The sequence below is a fragment of the Euphorbia lathyris genome, chromosome 4, assembly GCF_963576675.1.
Source record: "Euphorbia lathyris chromosome 4, ddEupLath1.1, whole genome shotgun sequence".
NCBI classification, from domain to species: Eukaryota; Viridiplantae; Streptophyta; class Magnoliopsida; order Malpighiales; family Euphorbiaceae; genus Euphorbia; species Euphorbia lathyris.
This window is the reverse complement of record NC_088913.1, coordinates 55,972,785-55,988,754: the sequence shown is the minus strand read 5'-3', so window position 1 is coordinate 55,988,754 and position 15,970 is coordinate 55,972,785. Positions and strand designations below refer to the sequence as shown.

The 15,970-nt window shown below is 38.9% G+C and overlaps 1 protein-coding gene across 1 annotated transcript; it reads right to left on the bottom strand.

Annotated features, from left to right (window-relative positions):
- Positions 1–1,157: 1,157 nt before the first annotated feature.
- Positions 1,158–4,999, bottom strand: LOC136226948 (uncharacterized). The gene is made up of 4 exons (XM_066015656.1): positions 4,697–4,999; positions 4,484–4,603; positions 2,853–3,083; positions 1,158–2,077 (listed from the first exon to the last, which is right to left on the bottom strand). The coding sequence occupies exons 1-4, from the start codon at positions 4,958–4,960 to the stop codon at positions 1,718–1,720; spliced, it is 975 nt and encodes a 324-aa protein (XP_065871728.1). The 5' UTR covers positions 4,961–4,999; the 3' UTR covers positions 1,158–1,717.
- Positions 5,000–15,970: the final 10,971 nt, after the last annotated feature.

The window sequence follows — 15,970 nt, the reverse complement described above, 5'->3', positions numbered from 1 at the left end:
AATTCTTACCAAATAGATTTGAATAGTCTTCGAGAAAGATCCGAGTCAGGATCGGGCGGAAGATTCTCCAACGCTCAAGTCAGTTTAGGCTTTGAAATAACTATTAATCAATAAAACAATATTAATTAATCTAACGAGTAGAATGTAATATTATATACCTTGAGGACTCGAGAACTTCACATATATACGCTTCCAAGAATCTTATTCAGAGTAGAACTGGACTTTCCATCTTTTTTCCATCTTTATTGTTTCGGAAGGAACTCTTAGCCTGAATAAGAGACTGTCTCTTTAGTAAAATAAGAGAATGTCTCTTTAGTAATAAAGAGATCCGATTTCTCTAAAATAAGAGTAATCTCCGCTGACGCGAGATTTCTAATTAGAATAGAATTCAGTGCTCCGATTTAGATGAGATATTTTTCTAGAAGCATAAACTGAACATCTGGCCATCATGAAAAATCCGGCCAAATAAAGTCTAGACCAAGTTCAAAATACACAGTTATCATCAATTGGTGAAATGAATCCTCATGGATAAAAGAAGCTCAGTATAATGTGATAGCCAATAAGATAAAGAATTGCAGATCGATTCGAAAGGATAGCCGGTTTTATGTGATGTCACTTAAAATGTTAAATTCCTTATCAGTAGGTGGCCTCTGATAATGCAAGCCAAAAAAGTTCAGATTATGGATTTCAGACATTTAATAGACTTCAACTCGGCTCTTCGTGGTAAGCAACTTTGGCGCGGTATATTGCTGGCTTTCGAATGTGATGAATACCCCAGATTAGTTAAGGAATACTATGCCAATTTGACTGAAAAAGTTACCAAATAAATGTACATATCAATAACTGATTCTCTAGAAATTACAGATGGGATTAAAATTTCCAGGTTTGGAAATTTGAGCTCTGTAGGAGAATATCACATTGATGAATTCATCCGAGATACGTTCAAATTTCCTGACAACCATCATATTCCTGAGAAACTCAATTCTTCATATCTCACCCATTCTTCACACTGCTGATTTGGAGCATAATAAATATGATGAAAATGAATTTGCCATTTCTCATGATAGAGTTTTTGACTCATCTCAAAGCCAATGCCAAATTCTCTTATGGAATGCTGATTACTCCCATCTTGAAACACTTCAAAGTGAAGTCTAAAATAGACAAAAAGCTAATTCTCAGCCTTATCTGAAATGGGAAATCCCCAACTGTTCCAAAGGGAAGAATTGTCAAATCTAGAAGAATTAAGCATGACTGAATCTTAGAAAGTGACAAATCCAGGATTCACAGGTGTTCCAACAAGTATAGGTGATTAACGAGTGCCTTTACCCTAAAAATTGAAGCTCTATACACAAATTCAATGGAGTTTTCCAGCTACTAGTGGGTGCTCAAGCCTCCTCTCAACCCCCATATCCCTCCAAAGCATGATTTCAAAACTTCAGTTCAGTTTACACCGCATCAAAATCATCAACCAAAACCATAATTTCACAACTTTAGTTCAGTTTAGACCAGAGACCCTTGGTCCTCATAGGGTAAATGCTCATTAGTTTAGGCTCATGATCCAAGATATCCCCAGCCCATTCTCTATCACCATTTCTCTGTCAACTTGGAGCTTTTCTTCCTTAGCAGAAGAGTAAGGGTCTATGGTCTAAACTGAACTAAGGTTGTGAAATCATGTTTTTGGTTGAGATTTTGATGTGGTCTGCCATCACGGGAGGGTTTATGCATCGATATGTTTGACAGCAAGTGGTTCGTACCAAAGAGGACCAAATCCAGCAGCTTTCCTAGCTTCCTCATTGAAGGGTGGTTTTAATGGTCCTCTGAAGTGTGCTCTCACTATAGCATGAAACTTATGAATTATCTCTTCACTCTCCTCCTCCACTGTAATTCCAGTTTCGCCTTCAAAATCAGGAGCCTGGTGTGTTGACCTCAAGCATAAATACTTAAACCACTTCACACCAGCTGCACAATGGGTAATCTCTTCAGGGTACACCACTCTCTCTAGTAAATCACCAGTTTCATTGTCACCTCCATTTCGGAATCGAGATATTGTTGTTGGCAGCACATCTAGTCCCCTTGCCTGCATATTTAATAAAAATATAAAATCAATTCATCCAACTTATCTTTTCAACACTCAATAAAATATACATGCATAAAAGTTAGAAAATTTTAGTTACAAGCAACTATTATCTTCACTAAAGAAACAGAATTATGGGTACTGTGTACAGGTATTTGTATGAGCCTATAATCTTTTTCGCACTATTTAGTCAACAAATGCCAACAAAATCCAACATTTTTGGATGGGTTTGAACCCCCATTTTCTACAAAATAGCTCTATAAAAAACAAGATTTTTGGTCCATGTTCAAGGCATGTAGAGTTCGAACGTGACAATTCCATCCATTAAGAGCTAAATTTTAACAAAAATCCAAGTTCAGGGATTAGATCTTATCAACTTTAAGTCCAATCGCAAAAGCTGAAATTTGGCCAAGTACAAGGGCCAAAAATATTGTGTTCGCCTCCTTACTTCAACAGGCTCCATTTATGTACTACTCCCTGATCCTATCCTATAACTTATCGCATCCCTTTTAACGCAACAATTACAAATATCAATGACAAAGATATGGCAGTATCAGCAAACCATAATGCCAATGGTAGACACTTTTTTGAACCAAATATTGAACACATTTTTTTATACAATAGTATGCCTTGCATAATTCATGAAAACAAGAATGTGTGTATTCACATGCCACTGAAAATAAATAGCAAACCAGAATTCAGTTTAAAATAGTAGCACTAACTGCATTATAGATGACAAAAGCAGAAAAGAAAATATAAAATATTTATATACACGCACCTCATGGACGCAGTGCTCTATTGCCAATCGTGCCAGTAGGTCCTTAGATGTAGCAATGGCAGAATCCCACAGGCCATCATGAACTGGTAATGCTCCATAAGAAGAACCTAGTTCCTTAAGACGTTTCGCAAGGAGAGTGAAATGTCTGCACTCATCCTGAGCAACCTTCACAAAATCTGTGAAGAAGTCCCTTGGCATTGCTTCTTGCTTACCGAAACGAACAATTATATCCTACAACAAACAGAAATGGACCCAAAGTGTTAGAATAAATGCCAATGAAACATAAATAAGAAAACAATCTTGTCTCTTGCTTCTTGCAAAGCCTTTGCATCAAATAAAACAAAATGATAAACTTCCCTTGAGCCATGCAAATATCCATTACATAATTCATGGATATAAATAAGGGAAAAGTACTAAAACATTGTACATGGTTTGCCCAATTTGCAAATGGAGGCCTGTGGTTTAAAAGTTTGCAAATAGAGGTATGTGGTATGTTTTATTTACAAAACAAAGTATTACAAATTACACACTTAAATTCTGATTACAACCAAGAGCATTTTTATCGAAACCATACATGATAGTGTGGACATTTTACGTTTTTTACTAATTTGACAGTTTATGAACTAAATTGATATTTAAGTTCATTTTAAGGTTACTTGAAAAAGAAAATTGAACTAATTTGACAGTTTATCTGTGTTTTATCAATATGTAAATGTAATTTAAAATAAAAATAAAAATGCTTTTAATCATCATGGAAACTTAACAATGTAATTTCAAATACTTGGTTTTATATATATAAAAAAAAAATACCACATACCTCTAAACACAGACCTCTGTTTCCAAATAGGGCAAACCATGGACATTTTTTTTTATACTTTGCCCTATAAATAATTTATTCCATAAAAGGTCTGTTGGCAAAGAAAAGAAAGGATCTAAATCATAGCCATATTGAAAAAGTTATGAACAATTGAACACATTACTGAAGCTAATCTTATACGTCAGAGAGAAATATGGCTAAAATGGATTACTAACTTAAAATTGACAATGATATAACCCATATACACATAATTAACCCTCCACCTCATCCTTAACCGTTACCACCAAATCCCCACTAAACATGGTTTAATGTCCAGTTATACAAAGTAACCTCCATCCTCAAAAGCTATAAATAGCTCTTCATTTATTGAGGGAAGGGTTGGATTTTTAGAGTTTGAGAGCATTTATTACGTTATCTGAGTGTGTTTGTGGAAAGAACAGATTTCACTCATTGTAGCAGGCACTCTGCATTTTAATCAAGGCAAATGAATGTCAACAGTCACGCCAAGGTTGTTAATCTCACGATACCTTCATCATCAAGCTCAAAACTATTGATCTTCCTCCCTAAAAATCTAGGGCTGTGCTTAGGCTACAACAGACAAGCATGGAGAAATGGTGAATGCACCTACCTAGGCCTTTACAAAACGCATATTGTCAAGTTTAAACCAACAACATTGAAGAAACAACAAGCAAAGCAGGATATATACATACAGATATTATTTACTGCGTCAAAATTGACTGGAAAAGAACTGTTGCAAAGAAAACTAAAAGCAAATGAAAAAAAGAAAAAAAAAAAACAAAGAAGAAGAAGGTACCCAAGACAAATCAATAGCCCAACTTTCAGTGTGGACAAGGCTATGTACAATGGCCTGTCTACTCTGCAAACTACCAGCTTTCCCTAGTTTTGGCATCAAACCTGGTGCCAACAACTTAACCTGCATCAAATTTCTCATTCACGCATTTCATCGAACATGTGATGAGTAGATTACAAACACCAATTACAGTTACTTGAAAAAGAAAATTCATACATTGGTGAGCCTGGCTGGACGATCTGGCACAGGAAGGTCGAGGGATGGAAGGTAAGCTTGAGAAATGGTACCTTGCAGCCACTGAGTAGCAACCAAATCACCTAGCATCGCCTTCTCATATGGGTCCGCTGTGTTAAGAACCCTCAACGCCGCCTCCACTAAGGTCTCCCTTTGAGGTTCGTTCTGCGGACTCATCTCCCTCCAAGTTATGGCTGTAATACGATTAGCGTTCAAATGGAACGAGCAACTATTGGGCAGAGACATCGACCATACTTAAGCGCTGAGAGGAGGTTAATGCGAGTAAATGGAAGTAATGGAAGGTTAAGTATTCAGTTAACCTTGTTTGGGATTTATTTTTGGGAAAATTACAAAACTAGGTCAAATGGGAGGCCTATTTACATATTTAACCCATTTACTCAACCTATTACATATCTAGACTCATTTTGTGTGACTTTCCAAAAATACCCCCAATATTTACGCGCGGCTCGCCCCATCCCGTCTGACTTCGCATATTCCATACTATGCGAAGTCTGCGAAGTAAATGTTTGAGTTTGCTTGATGAATTTAGTTCGCATATGCGAAGCCTGGATGTGTTTTGAAGCTAATTCGCGAAGTAGTATATAACAAAAAAGGGCAAACAATAACGGATTCTAACATTCAAATCATAACATTATCAAAATTTACAAAAAGATTGCCACAATAACAACATTCAAATCATAACATTATCAAAATTTACAACAAAATTGCCACAATAACTAATCCGGTACCAATTTTGAAACGAAGATTACTCATCCGCTTTAAAATTGGCACCGGATTAAGTTAGGTCCACTTTGAAGATTGGCACCATAGGATGGACGTGTCCCATGGTGCACCCCGAGATTGACACAATCTCTCCTAACGAATCATTTCAGGAGTGAATGTGTCAATCTTGGGGAAGTTCATCCCTATACAGGAAGGAAAATCATCTTCCCTGCAGCCCAGTACGCCGCCTTCCAGAAAGGGATGTTACGTATTCAACCATCTACAGAAAAAATTAACCGTGTTAGTTATGAAAAAGGACGATTTTGGATTCGCGAAATGAAAATTAGCGAAGCATGCGAATGTAAATGTGCATGGGAAGAGGTGATTTTACTTCGCATAACGATTCTTTCCCGAAGTCTGCGAGGTCTGAAATGTGACTATCTACGTCGCATATCGATGCTTTCGCGAAGTCTGCGAGGTCTGAAACGTAAGGATCTATTCGCAGACTTCGCGAACTAATAGATTCGCGAGGTAGATCCATACGTTTCAGACTCTTTCTCTTCGCAGAACGTCGCGAATTCATCGATTCGCGAAGTAGATCATCAAGTTTCAGGCTCGTTCTCTTCGCAGATCTCCGCGAATTCATCGACTACGCGAAGTGAATTCATGGAAAACGCAGGAAAAACAGCAGATACTTACATTTTTCGCTCCTAACAGTATGATAAACTGGGAAGAACGACGGAAATAACGTAGAATAACCATTTCTGGAATGGTAACAAGAAGAAAGAAACCAATTAACGAACAAGAAGATGAAGAACCATGACTTCGTTTTCTAGGGTGAGGAAGTTGCAGAATCAAGAGATGAAAAGAGAACTTCATTGTGATTTGGAAACATGGTGCAGATTTCATGCAATTTAAAGGCAAATAGGAAGATCAAAAGTCTTCAAATCATTAATGGAGGAGCCAAACCGTTTTCGCGCACCAAGGAGAACAGGGGAGAGAAACCGATAGAGTGAGGGGAAGTGGGAAGGGTAGGGGTATTACGGGAAAGTCACACAAAATGAGTCTAGATATGTAATAGGTTGAGTAAATGGGTTAAATATGTAAATGGGCCTCCCATTTGACCTAGTTTTGTAATTTTCCCTTTATTTTTTGAGAGTAAATGGAGGTTAATGGGGTTAAATGTTTACTTCCTCTAACCTCCAAACTCTAACCTCCAAATTGGAGGTTAATGGGAGTAATGTAAACTTTTTTAAAATTTCTTGTCTCTGCATGCTAAATTTAACTTTCCATGCCTTCCATATTTAAACTCCCAAACAAGGTTAAACATTTAACATCATTTACATCCTATAAACTCCCAAACAATGTTAATTGTTAATTTTCCGTTCCATCACTTCCCTTCCCTTTCCGTTACCTCCTTTAACTCTCCCCTCCATTAACCTCCAAACTCCCACACAAAGGCTAAGGGTCTGATTGTTTTGGGGTTGGAAAAGTTGGATGCGGTGAACGGATAATTTTAAAGTTAAGTGGATGGAGTGGCATTATCTTTCACACCCGCTCAAGCCCACGGCGAGCATGAACAAAGAGGTGAGGACGGAGGATAGTAAAGCGGGCATTAGCTAGCGACTTAGTAAGAATATCCGTAACTTGATTATTAGTTGGAATGAAGCGGACGTTGAGGAATCTACTTTGAGCTTGTTCACGAATAAAATGATAATCAAGCTCAATATGTTTTGTTCGAGCATAAAACACATGATTTGAAGTGAAATAGATTTCCCCAACGTTATCACTCTAAAGCTGAACAAGTGTAGGAAGTGGAAACCGCAAGTCCGAGAGCAATGCTCGAAACCATAGGAGCTCAGTTGTGGCATTAGCAACAACTTTATATTTACTTCCAGTAGAGGATCGAGCAATTGTTAGTTGTTTGCGAGTCTGTCATAAGACAATGCTGGAGCCAAGATAGACACAGAATGCACCCGTTGATCTTATGTCATCAGGGCACCTACCCTAATCGATGTCAGAGTAACAGTGAATGTGATCTATAGGTTTAGTAGACATGACTATTCCAAAATCGGATGTGTTTCCTTGAATGTAGCAAATAACCCGTTTGGCCCTCTTCCAATGCTCATTAGTGGGACAGTGAATAAACTGATATAGCTTGTTGACTACAAATGCAATACTAGGACGAGTGAATGTTAAATACTAAATTGCTCCCACAATGCTTCTATATTCATCACCAGAGGACAAGTTGGTGCCAAGTATGTGGCTAACATTCTCGATAGGTTTTAGAGTCAATCATCTTAAACCTATCGAGAATGTTAGCCACATACTTGGCCTGGCACATATGAATACCATCCTTCTCATACTGAATCTCAATGCCAAAAAAATATTATGTCTTGCTGAGATTGTGAATGGGGAATTCCCGTCCAATGGCTGTAATGGTGCTGGTCATGTGGGCGGGAATATTGCCCATGATGATGATATCATCCACATAACATAGTATGTAGGTCTTCTCAGTTTCAGTACGCCTAATGAATAGAGAGTTGTCAGCCTGTGACATCTTGAAACCAAGTGAGAGTAAGAACGTTCAGAGACAAGTGAACCATTCATGTGGTGCATGTTCTAATCCATAGAGACTCTTTTTTAGAAGACAGACATGTTCCAGTTTGTCTTCATCTTTGAACCCTTATGGTTGTTCCATAAAAATAGTCTCAGACAAGTTCCCATGAAGAAACGCATTTGAGACATCAAGTTGATTAATGAATCAACCATTAGCTATTGCAATAACAAAGACCGGTCTGATAGTTGTAGCTTTGACCATGGGACTGGACATCTCTTTATAGTCGATGCCTGCTTGCGAGGTGAATCCCCATGCCACCTAGAAGGTTAATCGAGCTTTGTGCCTACCAATGGTTCCATCTGATTTCTTCTTTGTGTGAAATAACCACCGAGAAGTAATGACATGTTGATGTCAATGACGAGGAACTAGTTGTCAGGTGCCATTGTCAAGAAGTGCTTGAATCTCTTCAAACATTGCCTTGCGCCACTCTAGGAGCTTGTTTGCCTTGCTAAAACAAGTGTGATCAATTGTGCCACTGGGATTCGTGGTAAGAAGACCCTCAAACCGCCCTCTAGAATGTAGTGTGGAATGACGAAGTTGCATGTTATGCTGACTGGACCAACCAATGTTGTGGACATGGAATGAGACTGTGTACCAACTATAAGGAATGGAGTGGTTGATGAAGTTGGCACAACTTTGTGTACTATAGACTGTGTTGTGATAGGTGTCATATGGGCAGTTGAAGTATTCAGTCCTGGTGTAGTAGAGGAGTCAGTTGTAGCTGATGAGGTGAGGTCCGGAGAATCGATAGGCATAGCGGTCATGTTATCAAACCCAGAGATTGGCACATGTGTGGATGGCATAGCAGGTGATGAAGTTCATTGCAAAACTAGAGGATCCGTGTCCATTTTTTCAGAATCTAAAGGAACATTCCGAGTGGCAGAACCCAAGATGGAGTCCACAAGTGTAGTGGGATATGAAGAGGAAGAAGAATCAGAAGATGGGGGGTGTAAGATTGGGAATGGAGAGATTACCTGGATACAGATCGAGTAAATATGGAAGTTGACAAGATGTGCTTTCCACCGGGATGCTAGTAGATGATGTTGATTGTTGGTGTGCCCTAGTTCTTAGGCATAATGGTTCACGCACTGCATTAGACATTGATGTATCTTTGTTGTAGTACATTGTCTTGTGTTTTTATGATTAAGGCATTAATTCATTCGAATTTTTATATCTTGTGCTATAGTATAGTGAATGGAGTATCCATTAATTGAAATCATAAACTTACCCGAAGCTAGTCCTACTCATGGGAATGAATATGACATATGCTTTTACATTCGATATTTGCACAAGTTGTGTAGATTGCACAAGTGTGGCACTTGTATAGTAAGATATGAATGTAAATACGTGTTGCTTAACATGGGGCTGGGTCGATCCGCTCTTGAAAGACACATGGTTGAAATGTCGTTGGTCTTTCCATAATGTAGATCTCAGTAATCTTTAGACCCAATTTCATTATATTATACAACGTGGAATCTGGTTCACTTTGATGTACGCCTAACAAGTCCGTAACAGGATGCCAAATATGGGTACGTTGGGTGAATCAGTGAACACGTAGTTACTGATAGTTGAAGTGAGGGGATTACCACTCCCTAACAGTGAGAAGATATCACCGGCCTCTTGACGAGTTAAACTCAAAAGTGTATGGCCATACACTGACAAGTAAGTTGCTTATCTGTTTGTCAGTTTACTCGAGATCAAGGAATATAATAAGCAGCAGAGGATGACTTGAACCATGCCTCGAGCTTATGATATTAATATGCTGATGGTAAGAGCAGAAGTTATCTACAGGTTGTTCGTCTCTCCTAGAGAAGGCTGAACTAACTCGTATCAGTTGGGGGTCGTAATGGTTTGCTAGAACTCACTTATAGTCAGTGGGCCCTGGGACCACGACTAATTGAGGACGGGCCCATAGGATCATGCACATTGAACATCTGGAGCAAAGCTAAAGCATCAAATACATGAACTATACTTAATGTGTTGGGGTTTAGTGTCCTACAGTCAATTGTTCTAGGATATAAACCAGCTGTAAATGAATTGTTCTTTATATCATTTGTTTTAATAAGATATGGTTTTCAAACTGTATAAAGACATTTACTTTTAAGAACTAAATAAGTCTGATAAAAGGAAATCCCTAAGTTTATTTAAAGTGATTATAAAGTGTCCATACAAGCATGAAGTGAGACAAAACAAAATAAACTAATAAACTTAAAACCACCACAAGTCAAGTAATATGTTTTGAATATGGATTGACATAATAATGTAGAGACTTGCATGTAACAATGTTTTCTGTCGAGATAAAGAGCTGATCTCACAAGCTTCAGATATGAAGATATCTGGACAGTTACATGAATCCAATGAAGGAGTTCATTAGGATTGGGGAACCGACTTGAGATAACAGGATGGATGAATTTATCCTTGTCACCTGTTCATCACATTGGTATTAATAGGTATAAGTAATCCTCAGACTCAAAGGAATGTTAATTAGTGATTCTGGATTATGGAATGTGATGCTTTGACTCTGTTCAAACACGATCCATAACAGAGATGACTCTGGGGTGTGTGCGGGCAGGCGTTGGGTATCACAGGAAGTAATTGCAGGATAGTTAACATTGGATTGAGCATTTGTCACTCCTGATAAATGGGAGATACGTCAAAGGATCGCTTGTGGAAGACTTGACTCTAAATCCTTGCAAGGTGATAGCTTAAGATTTGAAATAGAGATTTCACTTAACCTATCTATTCGGAGTTAACTCGGCCTGTACAAGTAAAACGAACGTCTCGCTATATGTGACTTGACATAATTCGTAGTCATAAGATTTTGTTCAAGGATGTAGTTGATAAAGAATCGAATTATACTGTAACTAATACGGAAAGGTCAACGACGGAATCAAACTGTCTTCTTATAACTCTGGGGGAATGTTTACGGTTCTGCCTATCACAGTCCTCACACTCATTCCGTTATAGAAAGATTAAATGTAATTTTGGGAAATTAATTTAATGGTTGTATACGGCTAGTGATAATAAGAACCTAATGGGTCACACATAAGACTTGGAACCAAAAAGAGGAATGAATATTAATTAATTGATGGAAGCCCAACTAAGGCCCAAATATAGGGGGGCGAAATCCATGTGTATTAGACATATGTGGGATTAATTTAATTTTGACAATTTTAATTAGATTATAATTGTGGATTAAATTAATTATAGGACAATTTAATTAGAAGGTTATCGGAAACTCTCTAATGGGATTACGCCTCATCAATGGGATTGTGTGAAAAGTGGCTATCGGAAACTCTCTAATGGGATTACGCCTCATCAATACCCCATAAATTGGAACTCAGTGTGGAATTTATTGGTCCCGCCTAAAGTGAAGGATTTACTCTAGAGAGCGTTGACTGGGTGCCTTCCGAGTAAACAAGCTCTTATTTCTCGTCATGTTCCGGTGGATAGTGTTTGTTCTTGGTGTAACTCCCACCTTGAAGACACCTTTCATGCCTTAGTCTCCTGCTCAAAGGCCTGACAAATGTGGAGCATAACCCCAATAGGGGACTTGAGCCGACTGCACCATGATTTTCCCTCCTTTTGGTGCCACTTGAAGCAACACTTCTTACGATAGGAACTGGACCTAGCTGCTGTAGTTTGCTGGTGTATTTGGTCGGATCGAAACCAGTGGCAGTGGAACAACAGGTACACTATCCCCTCGATGCTGCTTAACAAAGGCACCAGCTACCTGTCGGCTTGGCATCAAGCCCGTATGGCAAGTATGTGCCCATCCCCCTCAACTCCGTTGGAGAGAACTTTTTGGCAGCCCCCTCCTACTAATCAGATATCTGTTACGTTCGACGCCGCTGTTTTTCAGCAATTGAACCATGTTGGCTACAGGTTTGTAGCAAGAAATGATACAGGCGCCTTCCTCGGCTGTGGTAATGGCGTGAGTTAGGCTCACCGGATGCGTTAATTGCTGAAGCTTTGGCCTTCAAAGAGGCGCTGAGTTGGGTTTACCGGAACGGTTGGAATAACGTTATCTTGGAGACAGACTCTCAAGTCCTCTCCCACCTCTGTGCCCGTCCCTCTATTCCTAGTTCCTTGGTAGGTGTTATCATCGGTGATTGTAAGTCCTTGATGGACAAAATTGGCATTTGTAGCCTTGTTTTCATTTCCCGACCAGCGAACCAGTTTGCCCACGAGTTAGCTCGTGCAACTGATTTTATGCCTGGTCATAGGGTTTGGTTTTCGAACCCCCCTGAATTCTTATGTAATGCGCTTTCAAACGATCAATAAATTCCTCTTTGCTGTAAAAAAATAAAAATCAGAAGGTTTATTGTGATTATATTACTTCTAATTATTATTCTATTAATAAGTTAATATTATCTTATAATTAATATTTGGATATAATTATAGATAATAATAAATAAGAGTTTTATTCCGGATACAACTCTTAATTAGTAACGTAATTCTATCTAACTAGGGTTTAGATACAAGAGGTTATAAATACTCCCCCTACATATTTCGACCAACACTAGTCCATCCCAAGGAGAGAGAAATTCGATCCCTACCGTAGAGGATCGATTTTCCACCTCTTGCTTCCATTCATTCGATTTTATCTCTTTCTCTTTATCCTTGATCTTGTGTTGATTTGTTAGAGACAATCTATTTTGATTGCTATTCATTGGTTGAGATTCTAACTTGTTTGATCTTGTCTTTTGGTTTGTGTTCGTGAACTCAGAACTAGAGTTGAGGGCACTTCACTAACAGTAGATAGTTCTTCTAAAAGGTATTTCCTTTTATCATTCTTTGTATGAAATAACGGTTAACGAATCTTGGTTTAAGGAAATAGGTTAAAATTTTATATTTCCGCTGTCAAACGTTTGCCAATCTTGATTAATTAATCTTCAAACCAAATGCTTCACAAATGTCTGGTTTGTTAGTTTTCCGGCTTTTCCTTATCCTCTAGGAAGAAGCCAATATTTGTTGGCCAGAATACTCGGTAACCACTAGTAAATGCTCTCTTGAGCATTAATATCTAAACAGTTTATATATAGGGATAATTACTAATCTAACCCAATGAAGAACCCCACTTTACATATCTAACCCACCTTCCTTTCATTTTACCAAATTAGACAAATAAACCCATTTTGGACAAAACTACCCTTATTTTAGTTTGAAGGTTCATCTCCTACCTCCCGCTCCTTCCACTTCCACTTCCTCACCTGACCTTTCCCATTCAACTTCATTGTGGTTCATCTTCTTCATTTTCAGTTCATTTCAACTGCATTTTACGTTTTGAACTCATCACTATATATAATCCGGGTTGTTCTTCTCTACATTTTCATTTTTATTTTCATCTCCTACCTCGACACCTCCCGTTTCTTTCTTCTGCGCGCGAAAGTGATGGCGAGAAAACGGAAGGCGACGGCGATGGCGGCGACGGCAAGCGAAGAGGAAGGACGGACGAAGCATAAGGTAAGCATGCATCATCTTCTTCCCTGTTACCGCCATTAAATGGATTAAATGCGCTCGAATGCGCTCGAATGCGCTCGTATGTTAACTGTATGTAGATATGGTCGCATTTGTTACCTAAATGCGTTCAAATGCGACAAGGTATAATAGGCGAACATAGTGTCGCATTTGTTACCTAAATGCGACACATGCGACGAGCCATTCCATTAAACTGTCGCATTTATTACCTAAATGCGCTCAAATGCGACAATATACACCATGAAACATTGTCGCATTTGAGCGCATTCACAGACGAATGCGACATGATTGTATTCCTTATACATAGAATATGTCAGTTTTGTTAGAGAATTTAATGTGTGTATGTTTAAAATTGTTACAGCATGATCCCAGTGAATCTAAAAAGAGAAAACATAGTTCCATTTTCAAATATCCCAAGGCGGTTAATTCGGATGCTCAAGTAACAGTGAGGTTTAATGTGGATTCTGGGGTCATGATAAAGAAGTATTTGAGTGAAAAGCAGTTAGAAATGTATAGGAAAACATGTTTTGGTCAATATTTGGATATGAAGGTTGCTAGTTTCTCTTCTGGAATAGTGCATCATGTCCTATCACGGGAGATTAAACATAAAGAAAGTAAACACAGGGAGATGTGGTTCAGGGTGAGGGGAGTTGATATGCGGTTTGGAGATTGGGAGTTTGGCTTGATAAGTGGTTTAAGGTTTGGGGTAAACATTGGGGAATTCATGGAAAGAATGTATGAATTAGAGATGCCGCATAGGTTGCGAAATAAGTACTTCAAGCAATACGAGACAATAACGACAATTCACTTCTTTGAAGTTTTGAAAAGTATACAATGGAAGAAGAAGGATGCGACTGACAGATTTAACCAAGATGCTGTGATGATTGCCATGTTGTACTTTGTGCATGGCAATGTATTGGATAATGCTAACGAGAGGCATGCAAAGGATTGGGTTTTGGATCTTGCAGATTATCCAAGACTGTTTAATGAGTTTCCATGGGGGACGTTGGCTTGGGAGGAGACATATAGGTTCTTGAACTGGGCCATTAGCAAAAGACTGAAGCAATTAGAGGCAAATGCAGCGAGAAATAGGAAACGTGTTCCATATCAACTTATTGGATTTGCACACGTATTCCAGGTATGATTTGTGTATATATGTTTGGTGTTTGAATGCGCCCAATTTCCACCTGTGTCGCATTTAGAATGGAATGCGCTCAAATGCGACAAGGTTGGGTTGCTAACCTTGTCGCGTTGGAGTGCATTCAAATATAATGCGACATGATTGGATTGTAAACTGTGTCGCATTCGAGCGTATTCAAATGGAATGCGACAATGTTATAATTCTTATCAAGGGATACCTCTTATTTGCAGACTTGGATTCTTGAGTTGTGGAATGTGACTCATGCATATTACACAATGAGAAGTGGCAACCCACTTCCACGCTTGCTGAGATGGACCCAGAGAATAGTCCCATCAAACAAAGCAGTCAAAGAAACATTTTCTGTAAGTGGAATGAGATTCGTATGTTTCTCTTTACTTTGTATTTGTTTACCAATACATTGCTATTTTTTTTTCAATGTAAGGTTGCTGATCCTCCAGACGCGCGTCTTGTGGTTGAGGATAAAGAGAAAGAGTTCGATTGGTACACGTATTTGGTGGACCATGTTGAAGGACGGGAAGTTGATATAAATGCAATATTTGCCCCAATAATGAAAGGTAAGGAGAAGGTTGAAGCTGATGAGGAGGAGGGTGATGAGGAGGAGGGGGATGATGGAGGTGATGGAGGTGATGATGAAGAGGGTGGTGAGGAAGGGGATGATGAAGTTGATAGATATATCATTGCATCACGGTCACAAACGACCGAGATAAAACAACTTCAAAAAGTTCTAACGGATGTGCTTGAGAGGCATCATAGGTGGTGCAAGGGACAATTTAGTAAGGTCGACAGTAGGTTAGACAACCTAGATGAACGGGTATCATTGATTGAGGGAGATATAAAAGAATTAAAGGCGATGGGTCGACCCAATGCTAATGTGGAGAATGAGGAGGCTGAGACCAGTAAAATTCGGGAGGAGCCAGTGGTCGAAAAGGGGCGGTTGAAAGATGGAAAGGAACAAGAGGCAGGTATGGTTCAAGAGGAGCCGATGAAAGATGGAAAGGAACAGGAGGCAGCTATGGTTCAAGATGATTTGACCAAGGGTGATGAGGAGGTTCAGAATGTTATTGTCGTACTAGACGATTCTGTGCAGGAGGAAGTTGCGCAATTAGATGAGGTTGTCCATCTTGATGATTCTGTGCCTGAGAAAGTGACACCAAAGTTGCAGCAAGAGGTAAAAGTTGGTTGAATTTATACATATCGTATCTCTGGGTCGCATTCTGTAGTGGAATGCGCTCTAATGCGACATGAGGTTGCACTGCAGCTTGTCGCATTG

What these genes read in the sequence shown, in the direction of transcription:
- LOC136226948 (XM_066015656.1), bottom strand. Translation starts at nt 4,960, where the DNA reads ATGTCTCTGCCCAATAGTTGCTCGTTCCATTTGAACGCTAATCGTATT. An exon ending in GTCCAGCCAGGCTCACCAAT is followed by an intron (nt 4,604 to 4,696) that starts GTATGAATTTTC and finishes AATTTGATGCAG; the next exon opens with GTTAAGTTGTTGGCACCAGG. An exon ending in GGGCTATTGATTTGTCTTGG is followed by an intron (nt 3,084 to 4,483) that starts GTACCTTCTTCT and finishes TGTTTGTTGTAG; the next exon opens with GATATAATTGTTCGTTTCGG.